A 27,993-nucleotide genomic window follows, 5' to 3' on the forward strand; every position below is an offset into this window, starting at 1 on the left:
TGCCAATGGTTCCACATCTGGAGAGCATGAGACTCTAATTGATTTCCACAGGAGAAACTTTTCACCTTGACAGCAGCATGCTGAGGTGCTCGTAAAAAAAAAAAACATCTGCTGTTGATATGATTTCTCTGTTGGGTCATGTGCACTGGGTTGGCACTGACACTTTAACTGAAATTCTTCGGATTAGGCTCTTGGTTCAGTAGTTGCTTGTTTTATTAGAACGTTTACAGTGAAATTAATTTTAAATTAGCAGCTAATAAACAAAACAATGCTGTAAAGGAATTTGAAAAAGAGAATTTAACATATGGGTTGAAGTTTTTTAAATCTCTAAAGTGACTTTGAGTTCAGGGCAAAATAAAAAAGCATGGAGAAAAGAACGTACGGAGGTCAGTGGTGATGAGATGGGGGTGTTGTGTTAACGGAGGAAGACGATGGGTAATATTTCCACCACATGCTTACATAAGCCTCTCTTAACTCATGCTTTTTGCAGACAGAGGCCCGAGGAGGGCTTTGGATATGCAGGGTTCTGCTTAAAGCTGTTAAAAGAACTTTTAATATCCACTGAACCTTTTCATTAAACAAAAGGTTATTTTGATATTTAAAATGTTCTTCACGCTAAGAAATTGGTCAAATTCTTTACTGCATCACTGCAAAAACCTTCTTTTGGGACCTTTATTTTTAAAAGTGTACTTAAAGTGTTGTTATTGAATAGATAGAGCATTTTTGTTAACTCATTTTGCATTTTTGTTTGCACATACATGTATATTTTCACTGCAGAACCACCACAGAGTTGTAGAGTCAGTGAGAAGATCTGTGATCTGAAAGTCTGTCGGTCTTGGAGAGGCTTGAAGCAGAGCCGCAGTGCTGGCTGCTGGTAGTCATTAGGAGAGGGGAAAGTGATGTTGTTTTGCAGGGCCCGTTTGCACGGAAGAAAAGACAAACGACCCATCTGGGGTGAAATGCAAAAACATAGCTGTGTTTGTAAATCTTATACAAATGTAGCCTATTTAACCAGCTGTAAAGCTTGTGTTTGTTGTGATTCAGAACAAGGTTATGATGTAAAATCATTATTTAAGTCGGTCCAAAGTCATTGTTTCTCATTATATCAGTCAAGAGCAAAGTCATTGTTACCTAAAAATCCACTCCTTCATATTTGGGACTGACATTTGAACCGATCAATTCTACCGCTGTCCTCCTGGCGTCTCAGAGTTGTATGTTAAATCAGGTAGACGACAGGGGGAAAATAATAACCTCTTCATCTTTTCCTTTTGCTTTAGCATTATGGAAAAGTCATATATCTGAAGTTTGTCCCATGAGATCCAATCGGAAAATTCATTGTGGTAAAATATGAGGTCAGGACACACTGTCTTTTTTATGTGTGTAAGAGACATATTTTACCGTATGCATGTGTATTGAGAGAGAGAGTGTGTGTAGTGTCTACCGAATGGAAATGGTCACTGGATGACAGACCTATATTTTCACTCAAGATGTTTCCTTTTGTTTGTTTCTGGTAAACTCCCTGGAGTTCTGCTGAATGAGAGGAAGAGACAGTAGAGACCTGAGGACTCGGATATTGTTATTTATCTTACGGACAATGAATTGTAAACGCAATGTACATTAAATCATGGATCATCAAACACAAGCACATCTGATGCTATGGAAGAAATATTTAGATGGAAAAAAAGCTTTAATTTAGTTTTGACGCATATTTTGTTGGCAGCGCAGGAAATTAGCCCTCTGTTTCCTCTTTTCTTCTCTTGTGCCCAGGACATCCTGAGTCCAGCATCTGCCCTCTTTCTCTGTCTCTCCTTCTAACTCTCATCCTGTTATTTCTGCCTTGTTGTCAAATACATACACTACCTACTCATTATTATTAGTGTTATTCTGCAAGGACGCATTGAACTCATCAATAGTAAAGACGTTTCAATGTTTTAAAGATTCAATTAAAGATTTCCGTTTCAAATAAATGCTGCTCTTTTGAACTTTCAATTAATCAAAAAATCCTTTAAAAAATGTTAAATTGCTTTGTTTTCACAAAAATATTGAGTAGCATAATTGTTTTTAACATTAGTAAAGTAGTAATAGTAAAGTCACAAAACACAATGATTTCTGAAGGATCATGTGACTGAAGACTGGAGTAATGATGCTGAAAATTCAGCTTTGCCATCAGAGGAACAAATTAGATTTTAAAATATATTAACTAATAATAAAAAGCAGAATATTTATATAATATTTCACAATATTTTAATTTCTACTGTATGTCTGACTTTTTTAATAGGCCTGCATTACAAAGTGCACCTTTAAAGTTGACATGCCATTCAGTTTTGAAAATGCATTTGGCCAATATGGCAAGGGACTATTTAACATTTTGAGAAACCTCTGGATTGGGGTTCAAAATATTATCTTCGTTGTGATGGGAGTGAGAGGAGGAGACGAATCTAAAAGCATTTCCATGGTGTCATTTTAGGAGCAGACAGAGAGTGATGCGTTTCTTTTCCTCTGGTGAAAACCTTTTCGCTCTCAAATGCTCAGATTCAGAAACATCTGGTTATTTTTTTCAGCTGTAAAAAAGGCGATAAAAGGATGGTTTTAATAAGGAGCAGGCTTCCTCCTCGCTCTGCAGCGATGGGCAGTTGAGTAAATCAGAAAGCTTTAGGAGGAATGTGCTGGCAGCGAGTGGACTTCCTCTTGGGAGATGAGTGATGGCAATGGGTGATGCAGTGATATTGCGTGGTACAAAATCCTTGAATTCCCTCATTCAAACATTATTCCAGCATTATCCCCTTGCATTCTGTCAAAAACTAAGAGAGAAACAGCAGATCTTTAAGCTGGCAAACAGAAAAATATTTTAGCATTGCTTTGCAAAGATATTTCGTTGGAAAAATACAAGGGCTTTGGTTTCATCGCACACCTGGATTCTGTCCTAATGCTTTTTGCTGCACTCCTCTTTGCACTTAGGGGAGGCTTGGTGTTGTATGTCACTCTCGATTAAGTGGACCCAGGTCTGGTCCAAATCTCTGAAAATGCAATAAATTAAATAATAAATATAAATGTAAAAATAAGGACATGATTTCATTCATCACAACATCATGATAGCTTTATCATCAGGACAACCTGCTGCAGTTTGTCCATCTGTCTGCTCAGGCATATAGCGGTCACCTCATTCTGATCCAAATGTTTGCTATTCTGTCTCATAAATAAATGGGCCTCTTAAGGTAAATTCCTGTGTGGGACAGCTTTACTATACCCAGGACATGCAGTACTGCCCAGACCCGTACAATAAAACAATACAGAGAAGGGGAAAAAGCTCACATATGAAAAGTTCCTTAACCGCGTAGAATGAGCTTGAGTCCATATTAGTGTTTGCAAATAAATTTGCCAGCCAACAGCGTGTTGATTTAGACCAGATGCAGGGGAGGTTGGAGTCTGTTATCTCACTTCACTCTTGTGGCAGTTCATTAACCAAACCAAGGCAAACGAAATGGTGATCCTCAAAACATAGTGCATGAACTCATAATTAAAGCAATTTCAACTTGTTTATAAGTTATACAAGATTCAGTTAAACTTTCAAAGTCAGTTTAATATCATTTAAGTTGAAATTACTTGTACGGCTAATTTAATTATACTTAAACATTTAAGGCAGCAACTTTGAGTTGAATTATTTTACAGTATAACAATATATTTGGTCCAGCGGTATATGTCGGACTCCACCATTGTAAAAAGCTAACCAGATTAGCCGTATCCCCACTAAAAGACGTATTTCCGGTCTTCAATTTTTTCATGACATAGGCCTATTACAGCACCTCTCTGTCCAGTCTGGCTCGAACGCGCTGAACAGTAACTGTTTCGATGAAGCCCCTCCCTCCAAAATACGAAATGTGATTGGTCAGCTGGCCCAGTGTGTTGTGATTGGCACCACTTAGCGAAGAAGCACGTGTTTGGGATATGTCACGCGCCTTACCATTACCGTGAGTTTCATCTGCTCAGGTGTAAATTAAGAATGGCACAAGAGGATCATGCAGAAGATAATTCATGCATGGACTTTGCAAGCACAGATTTCACAGTATGTTTCAGAGTGGTGTTTTTTTTCTTCATTTTTTTTTTTTCTTATACAGTACATTTTAGATACAATGTTATACACTATTTAATCATGACACTTTACACTAAACAGTAATCGATCACAAAACCAAGGTTAATTTTCCTGAGGGGCGATGAACAGCCTTACAAAAGCGAGAGCTTATAAAAGCTACAGTAAACACTATCTCAACACTAATGTTGGCTAGCAGGCAAGCGGAGGCAATAAAGCCTGGCCCTTTGTTTGCATTGTAGCAACAGTGTAAAACTTATAATTGGAACTGTTAATAGAAAATGCAACTACAAATACTAAGACATGCTTACAGGTTGTGATCCACAAACCACAGTGCAGAACTGCTCCTTTTCAGGAGAAGTCTTTGTGTGTAGCCTGCATTGCACTCTCTTAGCTTTTCAGCATAAAATGTGCAGCACAGATAAACGTTGGGGTTATAATGTTCAGGAACAGTGTTTAAAATAAAATTTTACCACTCCAAGTTTGTCAGCCAAAACAAATGTGGGTGGAAAAAACACTTTATGACATAGCAGCAGCTCAACCAGTCCTCATCTCCTTTTCTTGTGTATTCCATGGGCGGGGACTATTTAAATGAGAAACATTGTGAGTTCATAAAGGCCAGGGAAAAAGTACTGTAGTCCAAACGAGTTGTTTGTTGTAGTTCTTGGAAAGTGAATTCCGTTAAATAAAATATCTTACTTGGAGTGGACTTTTTAAGCTCAAACAGCAACATTACACACTAACTGAAGATGAAAAAGTGAAAACGCATAATAGGAAACCTTTAACTAACAAGAAACTCTGATAAACGAATTAGTAAGTAATAGTGCTTAGTCGAAATGTGGTAGTTCACTATTAGCTAATCAATAACTAAAAATATATACCTCTCAGAGGACTATAAAGCCCAAAGTATAGGCTAATTTAACCATCCGCACACTGTCTGCATTCGTGCCCTGTCTGTGTGACGTAATTTCCGTCATCAGGAGGGTCCATGGACGTTCGTGCACCTCGTATGCGTGCAGCCCAATTTTTGTGACTGAAGACGGTGTGTGTACAACAGCGGATGTGCAAATAACAGTATTCTAAAGTGTTTCCTCTGAAGTAAACTTATAAAATTAAAATAGGAGGATTTTTTTTCTCAGTGTAGTTAGATGGACCATACTGTGTGTTTTTTTTTTGTTTTTTTGTTTTTTGTATATCCACCTATATTGTAAACAAATAATATCAAGATTTATTTATTTCAGTTTAAATATCCAGATTTGGAAAATATTTTTAAATTTTATTTGACATCAAAATTTTATATTTTCAAAATAGGTCTTCCCACACTCGTGAAAAACCTGGAAATATCGTGGAATTTTAAAGGGTTCATGAAATTATAGAGATGAGTAAAATAGTGTAATCTTTCAATCTTAAAATAATAGTTATAACAAAAATCTCTATAAAATAATTACCAAGAATGAGTCATTTTTGGGAACTCTTTCTGAAGCATCATCAGTATTCATGTTTTCTATTGTAAATTTCACGTTTTGATGTTTGATGTCACTTTAAAAGTTTAGATTTGAGCTCCTATTTCTTATTATTTCACTGCACAATTCCACAGTTGTTACGTTGACAGAAGTTGTTTCAGGAAAATGTCCCTCACTGAGCTGTGACTCCACAGCTGTGATTCTGGGTCTCCAGCCTGGAGTGATGTTCCTTTGGGTCCTATTGGGACCGCGGCACTCTTTTTCTCCTTCTTTCGCTCTCTCTCACATGTGTTCTGACAGTACGCCCAGACTCCTGAGGGCCTCACACACACATACACATACACAAGCCAGCTCTGCACTCATGGAAATCTGCAATCAATTTAGCCAGCAGAGGAGGGGACCCCCCATTTTAAGAGAGCCGTGGCGTGTATATAAGCATACGTGCTCGTGGAGATCGAGTATCCGCATGTGTGCTTGTGACGATTGGCTAGGCTGTTTCTTTACACACATACACATTTGTTCAGCATTTCCTCTGTATGGATGACATACCGCATGCTTTGTTGTACTGACAGGAGTAACGCAGCTCATCTCTGTCCTGTAATCTACTGGCCAATCATTCATGAAGATGTGATTGATATGCCTGCAGCACAGCTGAAGCTAAAAGTAATTTCAACGTTCTTCCTATCAGTCTTTCGGCCTAACAATCATTGTGACAGAAATTTCAGAGAGCAATTAACTAAACTGGGTCACAGTCCCAAGTGCAATAAGCAAAAGATTATGAGATTTTTAGAGTATCCAGTTTTCCTTTTATCCCTGTAATGGAAGAATAGTGTCCATGCTTGTTTATGCTGTGTGTTTTTGGAGAAACAAGGAAGATAAATCCTGGTCATGATGTCATGTTTGGCTATGTCTGAAATTAAGAGGGTAACCTCATCTGTCCCTTAGGGAGAAACAAAAACTGAAAAACATCCTTGTAATTTATCTCAAAGCCACGTACGCCTATAAGGTCCAACACAATGAAAGTTTCTGAGATACTGATAACTACACTGAACAAAACTATAAACGCAACACTTTTGTTGCCCCCATTTTTCATGAGCTGAACTCAAAGATTTAAGACCTTTTCTATGTAAACAAAAGGCCTATTTTTTCTCAAATATAGTTCACAAATCTGTCTAAATCTGTGTTAGTGAGCACTTCTCCTTTGCCAAGATCATCCACCCCCCTCACAGGTGTGACATATGTTCAGTGTAGGATTGCCAATGGGCTCTATGCACGGCGTTATTTCCGGTGAAGGATTAAGGATGCTCGATAACTTCCGCCAATCGTAGAGTCCAATGCAATACCGAGAATTTATATTGAATTTTATACTCCATGGTTATACTAATGAAACGTTAGTCACAAAAACAGATAAAACAGACACCCCTCGTTGTGTTTATGCTTCTTTTTAAAATTATATTAAATAAACATAACTATATATAAAATTACATCTAAACGTATGTACGTTTCGTTTCAAAGACGGGAGGACAGTAAATATTGAAGACTCTGCCATAATCCCGTTTTCTCCGGTTTTCCTCCGCTTTAATCTACACAACCGGAAATGGACGAGCATCCTTACGTCAAATGCGGAACTTATGCGTGCATATAGCCCATACCAGCCAATATATGTGTTTTCAATTGCACTGTGTTAGATATACCAATTGTGACCGTTGACAAATTTACAAGTCTTACGAGCAAAATATATATGCAGGAGTATAATTCTCAAAATATATCAGTAGTAGACCCTTTAAAGAATATATGTACAAAATATAAAAGTTCTTTCTGTTAATGGAGATGTTTTACTTACTACTTTTTGTAGTAGTCTGAGGAAGACATCTTCTTCTAGATATGCAAGCAGGAAGTAAACTGATCTGGTCATGTGACCTTTCACACTAGTCACATGACATTAATAGATTTTAATCAAGAGAATCTATTTTGTCATTTAAAAGTTGAATTTCTTGCCCAATTACAAAAGTCAATTACAACATTTTTAGAGCTTCCAGAAATAAGAAAAAAGATGCGGTCACAATTGTGACCGGCGGGATTAAACGGGTTAAAATCTCAGACCAACCTCTGTAATCTCATTTAATATACGAGTTTCTCATGCCCTGAGTGTGTTTAGATTGAGAATTGCTCACATTTCTTAATAGTAAAATGGACTTGGAGTTCATGGTGTTTCGATGGAGAACTAACAAATAAGCCTTTCTATTTTACAGTAAATTTTGCATTGGGTTTGGTTGAGGGATTATAAGGTGAATATTTATATTTATGCATTTAGCAGACACTTTTATCCAATTCAACTTACAAGAGGGTGAAATAAACAAAATGCTCAGTGTCAACAATATCCATAGAGTAAAATGTCAGTTTTAAAGCTAGACTAGGAAGCAAATAAACTGAAAATAATTATCTTTTTCTAAGATTCAAATCATACTGTCTAAACCTACACTTTGGTTTTAGGGTTGAACATTTCCTCTCAAGACTATCTTTTGAATCTAATGTCAAGTATTTATGATTCCTGAAGTGGCTCTGGAACAATGATTCTGCAGTTATGAACAGGTTAAATGATTCACTCATAGTGGGCAGATATAATTAGCGCATCGGTTTTGATATTTGTGGGTGGACATCTCTGACCACACTGGAGAGGCAGAGGGGAAGAGGAGGAGTAGAGGAAGAAGTGAGTAAGAGGAAAAGGTAAGCTAGGAAGCATTTCTGGTGAGATAAGGATGTAAGCAGTCATGCTGCAGTGTTAACTTAACATTCCAATGAAATAATTGTCCAATTCCTGTTCAGAAGAAGCATTCATAACAGGAGAAAATAGTCCAGACATACATTAGTTTTGAGTCATAGAGGTGGACGTTTCACTTTACACCTTCCTGTTTTTGAATCTACAGGCAATAATAACTGGTATAGTTAATTAAATGACTTTAAAATACGAAATTAGCACTAAAATAAAATTTAAAACAAAAAGAGTTTTCTTCTGCTTTGGTTTTTGCCTCTACATGTTCTGGGCCATATAAATTATGGCCCATGTAATTATGGTGGTGCTCGGTCATGTCTTTTTAAAGAGTGCAAACCTCAGAAGTGCCCATCTTCTGAGGGTTTGGTTAAGCATTGCGACACTCGCCATGGTTTGTGAACGCGAGTGTGTGCTTTTATGTGAATGTAATTTGATTTTGTGTGGTTGGGTTGTGTGCACCTACACGTGAAAAAACAGTACACACACACATACATGTATAAACCCTGTATTATTATTCAAAAGTGTTTTGTTTGTTTGGCCACCACGTGTCTTAGGCCCCAGTGAAGCCACAGTAATGTATTCTGTGGTTATATGGTCTACAATGTCTAGCAGGAACCAGCTGTCAAACTGTGAGGTCCCCCACAAGGCCTCAGGAGCTCTCAGCTCCATGCCTTTAAATGGCAGAAAACTTAACACCACTTAAAACACTCAGACTGATATATCACAACAGACAAAGCCAAAAATAAAGCTTCATCTGTCCATTTTTGGTTGTACTGACCGGTCTCGGCTTTTATCACAAAACACAACCTGATGAGAAACTTTTTTTCTGTTTATAGAGGACTGTCGTTTTTTTCCTGAATCTTAAAAATGCACATCAGCATGAACACAACACAACTCTTGCGATGACAGCAGGAATATCGTAGTGTCTGTGGGACTCTAGGTCATGCAGATAAAGCGGGTGTGACATAAGCCAGCTGGGCACTACCCTCAGGACTAGAATCAGTTACCGCTCACCAACACAAACACACAAGGTCAAGCTTGCCTTGGAGATACATGAAGCGGATGTAGGCATGTGGTCTCTGATGGATATCTGGAATCTTTGATGTGTGCTAAGCGGTCAGGTCGGTCTCTGCGAGTGTGGAAGAGTGGTGTCTGACCCCAGAGAGATGGCAAGTGTTAAGAGAGAGAGAATGATAAAGAAGGAAGGGCCCCTACATATCCTGTTTTTCTCTTTTTAGAGAAGCTACAGACCGGCCACAGATCGGAGCATGACATAAGCTTCTGTTTCATAGCCAAACCCAACGAGTGTCAGTCTCACTGAATCCTATAGGGCTAGACCTGAAGCAGAGTATTAACTTGATGCTCATTTACTCACTCCATTCCATTTAAACCTGTTTGTCTTTCTTCTGTGAAGCACAAAAGGAGGAAATTTGCGCTTTTACAATTACAGAGGGACTGGAGCTTTCTAGACGAACCTAAAACACCATAAAAGCATTGTAGTATTATTATATTATTAACAAATCATTCAAATTGATTGACTAGCATTCATTTATTCATTTCATTTGAAATAGAACAGAATACACAAACATACCCAACATTGAATTGAGAGAGTTGATGGTTATTTTAGGAGACATGATTTTCTTTCTCATGCAGTTCTTTCCAGGAGTGTTTATATGGTTTCCATTACAATTACTTTGTGCAACAGCATGTGAGAGCTGGGTATAGGGGTGTTTTAGTTTAAGGGTTGGCAGACAGCAGCCAACATGTCACTTCATCTGCTAAGAGTGTTTGGGTTTGAGACCTCAGAACTGTAAAGAACAGTATTACAAATCCATCTGTGCTGTGAACGGCCATTCCTCTAAAAAGCTCCGTGTTTTGTCTTTCTGTTAAATGTAAAAACAGAAACGTGTTGCTGTTTGCAGATTTTTTTTTTTTTTTTTTTTTACAGTATAGCATAACTGCAATGTACAACAGACAGTCTAAAGAATAGAGATAAACTTGGGAAGAAATTAGTGTATTTGAACATTTAACAGAACATTTGAACATTTAACAACCTTACTAGATGTTGGGGGGTATTTACTTCCAAATTGAAACATATATATATATATATATTATTCTTATTTTTAAATATAAGACATCAATAATGTAAAACAGTAAATCAAATATTCAATGTATGTACTTTATAAACTTTTATGTTTGAATTTATAAACAGACAAATACAATAACAGAATTCCAGGCAAAGAGATACATTTGAATTACACACAGGCTTATATTAAAAAATAAATAAACGATGTCATAATAACAATGACCTATGAACTCAGATATTAGTAATGTACAATGTATAGAAATAATTATAATAGTTAATAAAAAACACATTTCACTTTTTTTTTCCACATTATACTGAAACCTATCCATTGTCACTTGAGATGCTTCAAACAGCCTCTAGCTGCCAGTTTATGTATTTTTACAGCGTAATTATGGCTTGTATGGCTCGTAAGTGGATATTCTGGCGGTTCAGACCCAGCCCCATATGACGCCTTCCCACAATCCCACCAAACTCCTCTGCTCGTGTGTGGCTGCAATGTTTATTTGAGTGGGTAATACGTAAACAAAATTGCACCAAGCTGCATAAAACCAGCCAGCAAAAATGGTGAAGCATTTGGCATGATAATTATTTTTCTAGTAGAGACATACACAATTATTTAATAGTATGAATCAACAATACAAAAAAGACAGTGGGTTTGCCAAACCCAAGCCTTTTACCGTAGAAATACACATCTCCACAGTCTTTGAGATTGCTGAAGCATTAAACATGGAAAAACGGGTGGGGTACAGTACAGTATTACACTGACTCACTAACCTCTGGTTTATTGATGAGGGGTTCACTACCCCCCACCCCCACACTTAAAGACACACACTATGTGGTGCTGCACTGAAGCCATCAGACCACAGCCAGCTAAACACTCTGTGGTGCGGAGGTTGAGAGAGTGTTTTGAAATTCAGCCCCAGATGTTTTACATTATGGGGCTTTTATGCCAGTTTACCGTAACTGAGATTTACCAGTTTAACTGGAGTTGGTGTGTCTGAGCCAGGACTGGGGTTTTGGTCAAATGACAGTCAGCTCTGCATTATTCCTTGACCTCATCTCTCTGTCTGTTTCTGGCAAGGTAAACAACAGTGTGGCAAATAACATATTGCCAGAACAGGAGCAGGTCAACGGCAGTCCATCATTATAATAGACTGTTGTAATCCTTCGCTCACTCACTCTCAGTCTGTTGAGATGTTCTGATGAGGTTGTTTTTGAGGTTAAATGTGGATGAAACTGAGTTTGACTTTGGTTTGTTTGAGTGGTTGCTGTAGTCTTGAGCTCTGTCTCTTTCTGGCTTTAAAGATTATGCAATGTTTTGCTCAAACAACAATGTACAGTCTGGGGATTATGTAAGGGATAATTCACAGCTAACAATTTTAATGCACACATGGAGGCAAAGAACCACCTGACGCGAAGTTAGGTGTGTCTTAAAGTTGATTATCCTGCCTATATGGTCGCTTGCCAGCATGAACAAGTTTAAGTTGATGTTTGCAGCACAAAATTTGACTGATTAGAATAACAGTTTATTTTATTTACAGGTTGTTTGATTTAGGATTGTGCAGTAATATATAGTCATTAAATGTAAAATACAGTTGGTTTACTTCAATAACACCATTACCACTTCATGCTCAGAAATATAAGCTTATTGGTGGAGAATTTTATTTATCATAACATGTTTATGTGCCCCTGTATGTAACTCATTAATTTAGATCAGTGATTAAACAGACTGGAAATGCATCTGCATTAAATGATGTTAAGCCAATCAGAATCGAGTATTCAGACAGATCATGGTATTATGCAAAATAAAGTCAAGGTGAATCAAGCTTTATTCTTAATGACAGACTGACTGTACGTTAATATATTTATTACCAAAAAATATCGGTTTGACTTTATTTTATTACTTTACTTGGTGATTAGCTTAAAGATTCAGCTTATGAAAATAGCAACAACTGACCTAGCAAAGTTACACTATTAATTATATATCTTCAATCCAAGTTATTACATGGACTTGTTAGCTAACATATACATTCTAGCTATTTACCAAATAATTATCCTTATCAAGTCAAAAGATGGCACTATAATGAGCTATTCTTACTTTATAGGGAAAGTAAAGAAACTGCCAAGTAATACTATACTTTATACAAGTAAACGTAACCTGTAGCATGCGTTATTCTTCATTAAATAACTTAGTAAAAATGATAAAAAGCATTTTGCCATGGACAATGAAGAAGTATCATTAGTATACAAAAAGTAGTTGACTACTCAAGGCTGCAATTGACCAATCATAATAAATTACAGGGCAGTAACTGTTCTCTTTTATGTGCAACAAACTATTAAATCGAATGAAATCTAAAAATTGCTATTTGATATGAACTGCAACAACAAATTGTGTTTTAACAGACAATTTGAGGAGCAGACGCATGACGTCACTCAGAGATAAGCACCCTTGGCTGAAGATCTGGTTACTGTTGTGTTCCCACCACTATATTTCTTAAACCAGAAGGGCTGAATACACCAGCTTTCCAGCTGTAGTCCACTCATTTTCCAATGTGAACGGTCATGAATTTGTGTTCAGTCCTAATTCTTCCAAGTCCTGATGTCAGCTTTGGATGCTCTCTGGAGGAGCAAAGAGATTTATGTGTTATTTTAACAAAAATACACAAATCTCATTCTTTGCTGAAGTGGACTTCTACAACAGTCGATTTAGAAAGACATTTAAGAGCTTATTTTTCTCATTTTCCAGTCTTACCCCAATATTCTTCATTGCAAGTTTGGCAGTTTCAGTATATATGTGTTTCTTTGCTTGAATGAGCACGTGTTTGTTGGGTCCTGCCAGGATATCTGCTCTTTGCTACATTTCTCAGTGGTCTGTGGAATTGGAGGAGAACTGGAAAGATTATGTGTTGTTATATGAAAGACTATTTATGCATGTGGGTCCATAGGGTCCAGAGCTATTATGCAACCTTTCTCTCTCTCTCTCTCTCTCTCTCTCTTTTTTTGTTTCCCTCTATTTCTGGCTGTCTTTTTTTGATGGCTCATTTTCTTTTCTTTTTCTTTCCCTGTGTCCCTCCGTTCCAAATAATGACTAATATTTTCTCCTTAAATTAGCATGCGGCCCCAAGCAGTTGTGGAGAGGGATAGGCAAGGAAAGAAGGAAATCTGATCAATGCCATGTGTCCTGTATGATACCCCTATTTTCCAGCATTAAAACCAAAAGAGTGAACTTTAATTCACTTCAATCAGAGCTGAAATAGACTTACGAGAAACTGTGCTGCATGTTCGTTTTTTGAACATTTCTTTGTGTTCCAAATGTACTTTTAAGGTTCATCTGACCTCAATCGGCCACGTTTCAGGGGGATGATTACATAAGATGCTAAATATGCCTGTGATGAGACGACTCAACGCCTGTGATGAGACGACTCAACGCCTGCGATATGTTATGGCGCCGTTTGATTCATAAACAATATTTATATTTAATATTTATATTTAAACAATATGAATGTAAGCCAGAGGAGAACTGGCCCCCGACTGAGCCTGGGTTCTCCCAAGGTTTTTTCTCCATCCAATCTGATGGAGTTTGGTTCCTTGCCACTGTCGCCTTGCTTTTGGCTTGCTTTGAGCTTGCTCAGTTGGGGTTATTTATTTAGTGTTTAGCAATGTTGTTGATCTGTGTTGTGCTACTTACATGTTATCACTGTGAAGCTGCTTTGATACAATCTGTATTGTGAAAAGCGCTATATAGATAAATGTGACTTGACTTGACTTAAATAGAACAGAGCAAAGGACTATTTTTAACTTGACACAGTGTCTTAAAACCACAATGCACATGGTGAGATGTTTAAAAATCAACATGAGATGCAACACTACCGCCAAAGCAAGGCTCCAGATAAAATAAATAAATAAAAGATTTACTAGAGCCATAAACTCCTAAAATTAAACAAAGGAGACTTTACCTTTTAGTTGAGAAATAACCGAAACCCTCGAATAAGGTGGTTGTTCGTTCAGAAGTGCTACAGTTCATTGAATGCATAGATTTACAACAAACACTGCTATATTGAAGAATATTTTATATAAACTGTTCTTCTTGTATTTGTTCTAATTTGATTCTATAGCCTATTTGTAGCACATAAATACGCTTTGTTTTGTAAAATTATTTGTCTGTGTTGTCGAATTATATAAATTAAGTAGATCGTAATAAATATGCTATTCACAAATTTAGCCAATCAGAAATAGACTGATGTAATTCTGACAAACCTATATATATATATATATATATATATATATATATATAAAATATTGAACAAAAAGTTCCCGTTCATGTCAAAGACGAAACAAACAAAAGGAGTCAGTTGTGAAATCTGTATGATTCACTGAGTGAGTCTAATTCAAACCATTAATGATTATGTCAAACTATTAATTATCTTATTTTAGTTACACTGCTGTTTTCCCAATTGTATAGGTTTTAACTTATTGTTGTGCCGAATCAAACCATGCAATTACAATATCCAGCTGCATGAAAATATCTGTGTGAACGATTTGCTCTCATATTCACTTAAGTACTCTTCCCAAACATGAGGATAGTGTGTTTTACCCAGCCAGAGGCAGATGACTATTTGTTTTCTTTCATTTTCCATTATGCTCTTATCTTCACCCAGGAACAGCTTTTAAATGACAGAACATCTTTGATTTCATCCTCTCACTCATGCTACTACACAGATGTGGAGTGTTTGACATTTGTAAGCTCCATTAGTGAGCGTGTCCCCTAAAAATATCCTGCCGTATGGTACTCATTTTTAATGTGGCACCAATCCTTGGTGTCAGATGCAAACAAAATGTTGATGAAAGAAATCCCTCACTCTCTCTCCCTTCTTGTTTGTGTCGTGTATGCGCCCTCCCCATAATTTGTCCACATGAAAGCAGTCAAGTACGGGCACAGCATCTGTTCGGCTCATTAAAATCAGCAGCTCTGCAACAGTTTAGCAAGAACGATCAAACTTATGGGTTTTAGTCTTATGGGTCATCTGGGGCTGGGCTCCATGCTGCCACTCAAATGGCCAATGCTACAAAAAAATAAACATTCACGACAGTAATTTAAAATCTATTTGGCATTGGTGACAGTCAGTAAACCTTGTTTTCTTGCAACCAGCGCATGAATGAAAGTAGTCCAATTTGAGCACAAATGACTCTTATGAACCAGTTCTTTTTAACAAATCACTCAACGACAAAAAAAAAAAAAGATTGGCAAAACACACGTAAGTTAGTGGCTTAAATCAGTCAGTGAATCGTTAAAAAAAAATGATGAGGTCACAACTGACTTCATTATTGAATTGAGAGTCTGTTTTTGTTTATGTCAGGATACGTGTATTCTAAACATTAACATACAAATGTTGATTGTTTACTGTAATGAAGTTAAATTGCAATGTTGACTCAAAGGAAACTTATTCTGGGAGTAACACCAATTTACATTGTTTTTGAGTTCACTTTTTTTGCATCCACCTCCTAGATGGAGATCTAACACCTGCTTTCTGAGCTATAAGAAGAATATTTTTTTAAATAACTTTGCTTGTGTCATGAGCTTATGTGGTGGATTTTGTATTGATGTAGCATTTGAACAGTCAGCATCCTTACAAGCCAAATACCCTGCTGGAGACAAGTATGCATTTTCCAAAACATTCATCTGGTCCTGCATAAAACTGTTGTTTACTCAGAAGTAAATGTAATTAACGCAGCCTCAGGTTCAGAGTAGATTTAAACCACTTGTTTGTCACAGACGCTCTGTCGCAGTGCACCGCTCATTAAACATGCTCCAAGTTTCTCAGCTCACAGGAATCCTAATGTGGCCTCAAACTCTTTTTCTAATGAAGCCCTTAAAGGAAAAAAAAAGAATAAAAAACAGAAAGAATAGGAATAATATACTCCACCCCAGTAAGGGAACCTATAAAATCCTATAGCTCTTTAATGAAAACCTGTCATCTACCCAGAATGTTCTGCTCTCTTTCTTGTGTAAGGATGAACTGCCACTTCATTTTACTTTATCCGTTTTATATTTGTTCTCAAACCAAAATTGACGGTGCTGATTTATAATTCAGTTTGATTTTAAAGAGTTCCTTCCACTCAAAAGGTCTACTAGACCTGGGGTTGTAAATAAATTGATGCCTTGGACCCCCATGATAGTCCCCTTGGAAGAAACCCTTCTCCTAAAATATAAATGCAGCTATATATATTAATTTACATTTAATTTGGGATTAAAAACATTAACTGGGGAATAAAAAAAAATACTATTAATCTCATGATATCCAAAAATCTTTAATTTAGAACTATACAGTTTTATTTATTCTTAATTTTTTTTCTCTCTGAACATTTCCACAGACCCTGTTAATAATAGACACAATTCCAAAAAGTGTCCGGACAAGGAAAGGTTCTGCTCAGGGTTCACAGTTTTCCTATACGAGAGGAAGAGACCGTATACTGAGAATAGTATACTGAAGACTGTATGTGTGTTCTGTGTATTTGTGTGTGAGAGCATGTGCCCATAAAGCTGGTGTTAGTCTCTGAGATCTTCACCATTGGAGATTTGTCTGTCCCTTTCCTACAGCGTGCCTAAAGCATCCTCATAAATAAAACCAGATGGCTTCAATATGTCTTGAACTGTAAGAAGAGCTTTGTACTGGCCTTGTAGTGTCACATCAACAGTTCTGAGGGGCAGAGTTTTAATGTTTAATAAGGCAGTTGACTGTTTTTCTCCTTACAGCAGGATGAAGACGGCGGAGATCTGTGTGGTCCTGTTTGTCTTGGTCTGTGTGTGTGAACCGTCATTGTCTTTGGACCCCCGGGATCCAAATGTCTGCAGCTTATGGGAAAGGTAAGCATCATGTCCAATATAGAAACTCAGAGCCAATAAAGCCGATTTGCTCCACTGCATGCTGGCAACAAAAACTGCTGTTCATCATTTTTTGCAAGTCAAACAACAACAACACTGCAAAACTCCAGCTCCCAGTCAATATATGTCTTTTTTCCATAGTTAAACACAAACTAAATCATATAAATATTGTTAAAATGGGATAAAGTTACCCATGTAGCAAAACTTTAAGAGTTATGAGAATGTCTTCAATACAGATGTATTAGTTATTTAAGTGTTAAATATTAGTCTGTCTATTGTTCTATTGTATTTCTGTGACCTTTTGGTTTATTTAAATAGATGTCACCACTCACCCTTTATTGAATTTCTACTACAATAATATTATTTGGAAAGATTCAGTTTCATTTTAATGTGGTTAGTCATTTTTGGACACCACAAGTTCAAGAAAGTAGAAAGGACTTTGGCTCCACTTCATTGCATTTATACGCAAACAAATGGCGGAGACATGGGAGGAAGTCGCGGGAAAGTCGAGTATATGGTATATCTTCATATTTCGAATATATTATTATTTATAAAAAAACATAAGAGCATGACATAATATCCTGTTCATTGAAGTGCGTAAATTTTGACTGGGGCTTTATCCTCATGCCTAATGTTTTTTTTCGATTTCCAATGCGTCAAGCACATAAACGTACATGTAGTTCGTAAAGGCCATTAAGGTCAGTGTCTCTTTCAATTCGAATTACAACTTCATTCTGTACTATAAAGCGGCTCTCCAGTGACATCTGAACTTGACGTGAACAGAAGATGATTTCCATGTCAAAGAAGGCACACCGACTTGTTTCGTAATCGCCATGGAACAATGGAAGTTCGAAGGGGTTTACCAGCCGGAGTAAACTTTTTCGGAAATTTTATTTGGCAAGCTGTTTCGAACTCGAACTTCGAATGAAATTCAACTAAACTTTGATTTGGTCCGATTTTGCAGAGGTGGAAAGAGTACTGAAAATTTGTACTCAAGTACAAGTACAAGTAGTTGCTAAAATAATACTCGATTACAAGCAAAAGTACTGGTGTTAAAAATGTACTTAAGTAAAAGTACAAAGTACCCCTCTCAAAAACTACTCAAGTACTAATTACTAATTACTTTTAGCCTGTGATATTTATTTACTTTTATGGAAACCAAGTTATAAAAATTGTCTAATATGATTATTATTATTAATGAATTATAATGCAAAATAAATAAACGTATTGGGTTATTTTATTTATAAACTTCTTTTTTTCTTTTCTTTTTTTTTTTACAATGATTTCCAAAAGTACCCTACTAATATTTCAAAAGTTTCAAAAGTTATCAGCATTTAGCACTGACACAAATGTGCCATCTAGACAGACTGTCAATCAGTGCAGTTACACTGTTATGCCAGTGGGTCATGGCCGGCAAGATACTGTTTTTATGAAAGAGTCATTATTAAACTCTTCATTGTAAGCTTAAAACACGGATTCAATATTAATAAAACAATGTGTTGACAATGACATACAATATAACTTTTTAATCTAAGTTTACAATGCTAAATCTTTCTTACGGTATATGTGCTTGTCACCTGAGTAATGCGGAAGCTCATGTTTCAAGTGATGTTTTTAGTCAAATTATCGTGAGGTCTACCCAACTTTAAAAACGAAAACAACTGAACTATCACATATCACTGCAAAAACAAAGTTTCTATAAAACGTCTCCTTAATTTCCTTCCTCTGTATAAGAACAACTCCTCCATGTGGGGTCATGGGCACTCATCATCTGGTATTTCTTCGGAATTTTCAATGAATTCAGTGTCTCGAATGTCCATGTCCATTACGGCAAAGTTCTTTGATAACACTAAAATACAAACTGAAGGACGTGTGAGGACGAATATAGCTCTCCAGGAACCGGGCTTTTTTCCCGCTCCAAATACAAGGGTTTTTATTGGCCCGCCCACGATCAGTTATTTCCATTGGATACCCAAATGCTGGTCAAAGATTTGAATAATTGTTGAATTCAAATTGTACAAGTACTTTGTAATTAATGGGATTTTTAAAGTAGTGAAGTACATTACTTAACTTAATTTGTACTCAAGTACAAGAAAAATTACAGACTAAAAAAATGTACTCATAAAAGTACAAGTACACAAAAAAACTACTTAATTACAGTAATCTGAGTAGTTGTAATTCGTTACTTCCACCTCTGCGATTTTGTTTGAATGACGTCACACCAGTTTATTATTTTTTTTTCACTTATATAATTTGGAAGCTTGTTTCCGACAATAAATTAAAAAAAAATTGCAAAAGATAATTTTATCTCACAATTCTGACTTGCGAGATGTAAATTCGCAATCGTGAGAAAAAAAGTTGCAATTATCTTTTGCCTTTTTTTATTCTGTATTCCGACAAAATATAGGGACTTTAAGGACTTAACTTTTAAAAAAAGTCAAGATAAAATCAAATAAAAATGTTTGCCCCGTAGGCCAAGCTGTTTGGAGAATGGATGAATGGGACTTTTTAAAACAATTTTTAATGGGAAAAAAACTGAACTGAACTTAAAACTTAAACATTTAAATCAGAAAATCAACCTATTTAGGAAAGACCGTTCTCACTTTAGATTATGGTCCATTTCTCACTGTTAACGAACTATTAACCACGACTATCTAACTACATGGCCTCAATAAGCTCTGAATTGCTGCTTATTAATAGTTAGTAAGTTAGTTTAAGTTTATGTATTGAGTATGATTGAGGGATGTAGAATATGGTCATGGAGAATAAGGCATTAATATGTGCTTTATAAGTACTAATAAACAGCCAATATCCTAGAAATAATAAGCCAATAAGCAACTAGTTAATAGTGAGAATTGGACCCTAAACTAAAGAGTTACCGAAAGATCCATTTATGGTGTAGGGACAATTTGTGAGAGCCTTTTTTTACTCATAAATCCAAAACTGTCATTCTAAAAATGTATTATAAATTCCCGAGGGATCCCATGGCTCGAAAAGAAGCTAATTCTCTTCTGGGATTTATCACTAGAAACTGAACAGCTCTATAATCCCCTTGAGCAAGACACTCTAATACAGTGACAGTTCCAGCAGTTTGTGTGTTGTACATCGAGCTGAATGATGCAAAATGACAAGTGGCTGGTAAGCATGACAAAATCTTTGTTCCTTTTTAGCTTCACCACTTCAGTGAAGGAATCATATGCTCAGCCTTTCGACCAAGTGAATGAAGAGACCTGCTCTGAACCCTGGATCGCTAAGAAATGCACCCGGCACAGGTGACATACACTGACAAACACAATATGCACTCAAGCATTTACTCACAGTTACACCGGGCTGACTTAGACTAAACGCAGCATGAATTCTTTCATCCTACTGAGCTGCAGAGGTTTTCAGTCTTCAGCTTAGGTCATGGAGAGATTGTTTGGTTTGGCAGTGGAGGCTTAAAATTGCTTCAAATCCAAGTAATTGTGATGCTGGCGTGCACTCATGCTCCCTTTATTACAATGCTGGCATGGAACTCACTCTCCCTGCCGGTCTTACGGCGGTTCCCAAAGGCCTTTTTAAGTTTAATCTGAACTAAGGCAAATGGTAAGGGCACTGAATGTTTAATACATTTCTAAATACTGTACGTTTATGCATAAAAGTTGATCCAAGACAACTACTGAATAAGAAGTCTTACTGTCGGACTTTATATTCCAACTACAGCTGATCTGTGATAATGAAATAATGAATATTGTGTGGTCTTGCATTTAGCCTGTGAATTTTCCAGTGGTTATTAAACTGTTTCTCTTATTTACTCTCCAGGATCACCTATAAAACACTTTATAGGCAGGTGGTGAAAATGGACTATCGTAGGAGGTACCAGTGCTGTCGTGGCTTCTATGAGAGCAGAAATAAATGTGTTCGTGAGTATTAAACTGACATTTTTACTTTTTGAACGTTTTTTTTTGTTGTATTTCTCAGCTCTCTGTGTTTATTTTTCCCTTCCTGCTCTATGTGTGTGTAGCACGTTGCACTAAGGAGTGTGTCCATGGCCGCTGCGTTGCACCTGATCGTTGCCAGTGTGTGAGCGGCTGGCGTGGAGACGACTGTTCCAGCTGTAAGTTATGCGTCACACTTTTTCTTCGCATTTCTGACACACAAAACCAACCAAAAAGTGCACCATTTAAAGACATTCTCAGTATGAAAGTGGTTTAAAATAAAATAGGGAACTTAGTTTATGCTCAATTCCAAGGCAACACTGCCTTAATGCTTTGCAACAAGCTATTTTAAAAAATGAATCCAAGATGGTGAACAGAGGAAGAGCAATCTGGATTATTAATAAACGTATAATTCATCCAATACTGAAACCTGCTCTGGTTGGTAACCTTTGTTCCCTGAGAGGAGGGATGGAGGTTACTCCCTTCCTTTCACAAATACTGAAGCCTGATAACATGCAGGGGCGGAGCCTCTACTATATAGCTCGGAGCTCACACCGTCATTGAGACAGAATCTCCGACTGAACGAACAAGTGTGCTACGGAGATTCAGAGAGTTATAACACAGCAGCGTGCGCAATGTCTCGTTCCCTCCTCTCAGTAATCCAAGGTTACGCGAGTCACCGATGTTCCCTTTTGAATCAGTCTCTCCTCGACATTGCGTTACCACGCTATGGGGATCGCATACAGTCCCAATAACCAATCAGAACAAGAGAAGTAAATGAGCCAAACGTAAATGAGTTGAGCCTGTTGACCATGCACATCCACTAGGGTAAAATATATGCAAGACAAATAAGCGCCATCTAGATTATAGTGAAGTTGGAGTAAGTAACAGCTTGTCCTCTTGCCGGATTGCAGAAGGGAACAGGTTGAGAGTGTCGTTCTCTGAAAGGCGTCCTCAATTGCAAGAAGTAATTTGATGCTTCGATGCTTGCTTTGGGAAGGAGAAGATTCTGACTCAATGACTGTGAGCTTTAAGCTGTAGTGAAAGGCTCCACTCCTAGCTTGCGTGTCATTGGCTGGTTTATTTCACCGGCGCAATGTAATCAGCCTTCAGTATTTGTGGAAGGAAGGGATAACCCCCATAGCATGATTACGCAATGTTGAGAGACCGTCTCAAAAGGGATCGCAATGTCGATCCACCGACTCAAAGGGACACTCTTTTTCCTTCTTTCTGTATCACACCATGCACAGGGTTTAATAAGGAGAGTGAGTGTTTTCACTAGTGAGTGTTCTGGATTCGTTTTTTAAATGTGTGGTCATCTGTTAGTGTTGCTGTGCATATTTTTATTGGGCCCCATTTTCTCCTTTTTCTTTTTTCTCTTGTTTTTTCCCCCCACTCCTTTCTCTGAATCTGCTCTCTTCTTAACTCTACTGCTTAATTTTTTTTAGTATGTTTGTGCATCATCAAAATGAAAATAAAATTTGAGTTTGCACTGCTAAATTTTGTAGTACATCTACAGTTTTTCTCATCTGATTTGGCACATTTCTCCAAAGTAATTTAATACAACTTGTTTACAACTAATTTAATACAACTAATGTAATACAAAATGAATGCAGCCAGTTGTTATTTTATCTATAACATTTATTTTGAAATAGATTTTATTTTTATATTTTCATTTTTCATTTTAGTTGAAGTAATTTTGTAGTGTTGCACTGACTGTTAAGTACATGACTGTCCTTGTATATGTCGTTAATACTGATTTGATTTGACATACTGTGATTTCAGTGGATTACAATGCTGTATAGGCTCCTGTGTGGAGTTTACATAAATGAAATGGAAACTCAAGACTCCGGTTCTAGGCAGACCTTTCTCTCTAATTTTGTCCTGCTCTTTGTTTGGTTGGACTGTGAAACCCCATTATTTGCTCACATTGGCAAGATGAGGCTTGACACTTCCTGAATGCCTGTGTGTTGGGAGCTTTGTGGGAAATTAGAGAGGTTTGAGGTTTTAAATACACATTTCTTTCACTCTCTCCTGAGACCAAAGCCCAAACTCTATCAAATTGCTATATGACTTACTGGCTGTTTAAAATCACGCAAAAGAGATAATTAATAATATACATAACAGCCTATAGTAGATGCACTAAAAGGCAAAATGCATGCTACAACTTAAGAGTGGAATATTCAAAATGTTCAGCATTTTCACATTAGAAAGAAATTCATGCTAACTATTTAAGTAGGGGTTTCTGGGAAAGTGCCTTCAAGAGAAGACCTTTAACCCAACAACGACTTTTCCCTCGTGGACTAGTGAGGAATTTTCCCACATATCAAAAAGTTATTCCGTATCTACTGGAAACATGCTGTTTGATAAAAGTAGTCTTATTTGATTTTTCATCTTCGCACAATATAAACACGTGACTCACAGGATACTAATAATAATAATTAACTTTATATTATAAAGCTCCTTTAAAACAGCTTCTCAAAGGACTGCACACCAAATAAACAATACATAATTAAAGTAATAAAAGCAACATCAACAATGCTAGTTTAAACATGGACAAAGAGAGTGAAAATGATCTGCTTGATATTCATTGTTTAGAATATTCCATCACAAGTTAGTCATTTCAGATGAGACCGATTTATCCTGAGGGACTTTAGGGCATGGGGGCTTGGGAACCAAAAAAAAATTGGTCTTGTAGTGTAGCTCAATTAAGTGTCATGGTCAAGGAAACTGCTTTGAGCTGAAAATCAATCAAGTTCTGAGGCTTCCTCTTATTTTTTTAAAGAGGTATGCATTTGCTTTGAGAACTGGTTGGACGTCAGCTCGGTGTTTGAATTGAGACAGCTGGTGAGCTCCAGTTCCTAAAGCCTGAAATGTGAACGCGGGGTGTTGGAATCATTCATGTCCCCTGTTGTTAGAGTGTCAGTCAGACCCCATGAATCTAAATCTCTGCTTTGAGATGGAAAGACAGAATAAACCTTTCTCAAACAGCCTGCAGAATATATAAAACGTATTGTAAAAAAGTATAAAGTTTGAGGTCAGTAAGATTTTATATGCATATATATTCAGCAAGGACATATTAAATCAAACAAAAGTTAAAGACTACAAGATTTCTATTTCAAATTAATGTTCTTGAACTTTCTATTCAAAAAAGCAGCCCAACTGTTTTCAACTGTAATGATAAACGTTTCTTAACATTGATAATATGATAATAACCAGATATTGACCATGATAATAAATGTGTTAATAAATTTCAGATTTCAGAATCATTTCTGAAGGATCATGTGACACTGAGTGAGGACTCAAAAAGATCAGCTTTGCCATCACAGGAATATAAATTATATTGTAAAATATATTAAAATAGAAAACAGTTATTTTAGATTATAATAATAAATAGTAGTATTTTGTTACTTTATGTTTGATTAAATCTATGCAGCTTTTTGACATTTGGTTTTAAAGCCTTTGAAATATTTAAAAATCTTACTGACTCCAACTTTTGAATGGTAGTATTTATATATTTTTTTTATATAAAGAAGTATATATTTAAATCAAAATAGAAAGAAAACATTGCAATTTAATGAAATACAGAAGTTAAGAAGTATTTGTGGAAGACAATTGAACTAATCCATGCTGATTAATAATCGCTTTAAAGATATAGTTCACCCAAAAATGAAAAATCTGTCAGTAATTACTCACCCTCATGTTGTTCTACCCTCCTTAAGACTTTCTTTCATCTTCGGAACACAAATTAAGATATATTTTGATTAAATCTGAGAGCTGTCTCACTCCCTCATAGGCCTCTAAGGGATTGAAACTTGTCGGCCTAGAAAAGTTATTAAAGACATCATTAAAATAGTCCAGTAACTACAGTGGCTCAATCTTATATTTATCAAGCGACAAGAATACTTTTTGTGTGCAAAAAAACACAAATCATTTCCTTCTCAGTGGGCTTCGAGTTAGTTCACGTTTAACTGCGCAGCGCTTCTGTGTTGTACGGGAGTAATTACTGACATAATTTACATTTTTAGGTGAACTACCCCTTTAAGTTACTATCCCTTAAGTCCCTTAAGTTCAAGAGAATGTTTAAGCTCTTCGTCCTGTGTGTGTGTACATGTTTTTCTATCCTGGTGGGGACTTGTGTCATTGTGGGGACCTAAATTGAGGTCCCCATGGGTAAACAGTAAACACGCTTATAAATCATACAGAATTATTATGTTTTTTCAATGTAAAAATGCAGAATGTTTCCTGTGATTTTTAGGTTTAGGGATAGGGGCAGTGTAAGGGGATAGAATATGCAGTTTGTACAGTATAAAAACCATTACGCCTATGGAGAGTCCTGACAAAGATAGTAAACCAGACAGTCTGTGTGTGTGTGTGCATGCCTGTGTATGTCTGTGATGGATTCCTCTTCTTGACCCGTAAAGGGTACGAGTCATCAGTTTAGATTGTGTCATGACCGAAATCCAATCCCTGTGTGAGCGTTGGCCTGAGCTCTCTCTGAGGTCCGGCCAAACTCCATCTGTTAAATTTCCCATTTGATACTCATTCCTTTTGGTGAGCTCCGTACAAATTCTCTGGTCAATCACGCTATCGATTTGTTATGCTCTAAATGCCAGGGATACTCTGGGATGCCAGGGATTTCCTCAGACCACCTTAAGACAATAAGAAAACCTCCAAGAAATTTGAACAGACTGTATAATATGCTTTGCTGATATCTCAGATTTAGCTAAATTTGTGCTTGTGTTTAGCATGTGACGCCCAGCATTGGGGTACAGGCTGCATGCGACTCTGTGAGTGCCAGAACGGGGGAGAGTGTAACGTTCTTACTGGAACCTGTCAGTGCCCAGCCGGATACACTGGGGAACACTGCCAGGTAGGCCGACACAAACAGCCTCTTTTTTGACCTTGAGATGGTAACCTGTATATAATAAACTGGTTTTATTCAAGTCAACTATAGCCGTGTTTCCACCGCAGGAACTTTCCCCAGGAACTAGGAACTTTGGGGTGGTACTCGGTGTGTTTACACCGCAGGAACCAGGGTCTAAAAAATGCAGTTCCAGGTAAAAATTTCCCCCCCAGAAAGTCCCTGCTGGCGAGGTGGTACTTTTTCAGAGTTCAGGAACTTTCGGGGTGGGACTTGTGTGCTGAACATGCTGATTGGTACTCACCACGCAATTCTTTCTGCCCGATGGCGCGCGTTCGTCCCATCCATCTCATGGTCAATGTCCGCTGATAACAAACGTAAACGAGCTTTCTGAATACGCTTTGGGTGCTTGTCTCTTTTCTGCCATTTTGTTAATTACCTCGTTAGTAAACCAATCGCACACACAAGCAGCAAAGCTTGAATCTCCTCCATACAAAACTCAAAACAAACGCGCAGGCTAGGAAGAGCAGTCGCACGCAGTTCAACGTCACTACATAATCGTCCCGCCCCGGACCGGTACTTTAGTACGCGGTGTAAACGCAGTAAGCAAGCGGTCTGGGGGAAAAAAAAAGTTCCTGGGACAAATAGTTCCTGGTAATTGTGGTGGAAACGCGGCTTATATTATTGAATACCTTATTAATATGAAAATAGTAACTGTGTGATTTGGTAGACGATATATATGATGCAAAAAGATAAAGTTACAACATACATTATATTAAAAGTTGAATGATTTTAATTAAACGCATTTTCTTCCTGTTAGGACCCCTGTCCTGCAAAGTCGTTTGGTCAGGGCTGTCTGCAGCAGTGCCAGTGTGGAACAGGAGGATTCTGCAATAAAACCACTGGAGAGTGTGTGTGCAGAGATGGATTTACTGGAACTCTGTAAGTACAGGACGTACTTTAGAAAAATAATGTGCTTTCTTTCTGCTCTTTTTATATTATGGTGGGATTGCAAATGCTAAATTTAGTCACATAAGTCTATGCATATTTCTATTCACATTATTTTCATATTAAAACATTTTGCAGACTTTATATCATAACCTTGCATCATATACTGTACATTTGTATTCCTGGGGCCAGATTTACTAACAGCTTGCGCCAGCGCAAACCGGTGCAAAAATTTGCACTGAAAAGGCATGGACACAGTTATTTTTGCAGCTGATCTTATTGCATATAAATTTGTTGGCGTTTACCTTTCAGATGGAAAATTTCAGGGAGTAGAGTATTTTTTAAAAAATCACAGTGATTTACTAAGGTGTCTCTGCCTCTCAGGTGCGAGGAGTCGTGTAAAAGGCGCTGTCCTGCACGCTGTCCATGTCAGAATGGAGGCATCTGCCAGGGAAGAGGGGTGTGTTTGTGTCCACCCGGCTGGATGGTGAGAAATATGTCTTGGTTTTGTTTTGTTTTATTCTTTGGTGGTCATGCATTTTCAGCCTCTCTCTATCTCTGTTTCAGGGTGCAGTGTGTACGGAGCGGTGTCCACCGGGCCGTTTTGGTTCAAACTGTGCTAAAGAATGTTTGTGCCATAATGGAGGTCACTGTGATCCAGAAACAGGCCAATGTCAGTGTGATGCAGGCTATACTGGAGAAAGGTCTGTATAATGTACTCTCAGATTATACTAAGAACATGTATTATTCCAGCAACGGTGATAGCTTTTATAGCTTATGTACCGTAAATTAAAATGTATTTAGTTTACAGATCCCTTGAGGCCCTTAAGAATCAAGCCATACTGTGTAAAGCCACTTTTCCACTGTCAGGACAAACCGTTCTAACTGCTTAACCGTTCCAATCTGTGCCGATCCAGCTCAGCCGGTACGGATATGGTTTCATTTTCCCCTGTGGGGCTGATAACGGCTCTA

At 37.2% G+C, this 27,993-nt stretch overlaps 1 protein-coding gene and 1 long non-coding RNA gene across 3 annotated transcripts in view; one reads left to right on the forward strand and one right to left on the reverse strand.

Moving 5' to 3' along the window:
- pear1 (platelet endothelial aggregation receptor 1) overlaps positions 1 to 27,993 on the forward strand; it is a 39,318-nt gene that overhangs the window by 1,247 nt on the left and 10,078 nt on the right. Inside the window, exons 2-9 of one of the 2 annotated variants that reach the window (XM_039680115.2) lie at positions 17,164 to 17,274; positions 20,463 to 20,564; positions 21,094 to 21,194; positions 21,296 to 21,388; positions 25,958 to 26,082; positions 26,894 to 27,015; positions 27,406 to 27,508; positions 27,589 to 27,725. In XM_039680115.2, coding sequence (XP_039536049.2) covers positions 17,168 to 17,274; positions 20,463 to 20,564; positions 21,094 to 21,194; positions 21,296 to 21,388; positions 25,958 to 26,082; positions 26,894 to 27,015; positions 27,406 to 27,508; positions 27,589 to 27,725 — 890 coding nt within the window. In that variant the 5' untranslated portion in view covers positions 17,164 to 17,167. The remainder of the gene's footprint in view (positions 1 to 17,163; positions 17,275 to 20,462; positions 20,565 to 21,093; positions 21,195 to 21,295; positions 21,389 to 25,957; positions 26,083 to 26,893; positions 27,016 to 27,405; positions 27,509 to 27,588; positions 27,726 to 27,993) is intronic. The other variant, XM_039680116.2, reaches the window with a different exon arrangement.
- LOC120484775 (uncharacterized) overlaps positions 2,128 to 27,993 on the reverse strand; it is a 37,197-nt gene continuing 11,331 nt past the window's right edge. The window contains exons 2-3 of the long non-coding RNA XR_005623784.2: positions 2,912 to 3,017; positions 2,128 to 2,801 (exon numbers count right to left, since the gene is read on the reverse strand). This is a non-coding gene — a long non-coding RNA (uncharacterized LOC120484775). The remainder of the gene's footprint in view (positions 2,802 to 2,911; positions 3,018 to 27,993) is intronic.

This window comes from Pimephales promelas, chromosome 12 (assembly GCF_988280905.1).
Source record: "Pimephales promelas chromosome 12, fPimPro1.hap1.1, whole genome shotgun sequence".
Taxonomy (NCBI): domain Eukaryota; kingdom Metazoa; phylum Chordata; class Actinopteri; order Cypriniformes; family Leuciscidae; genus Pimephales; species Pimephales promelas.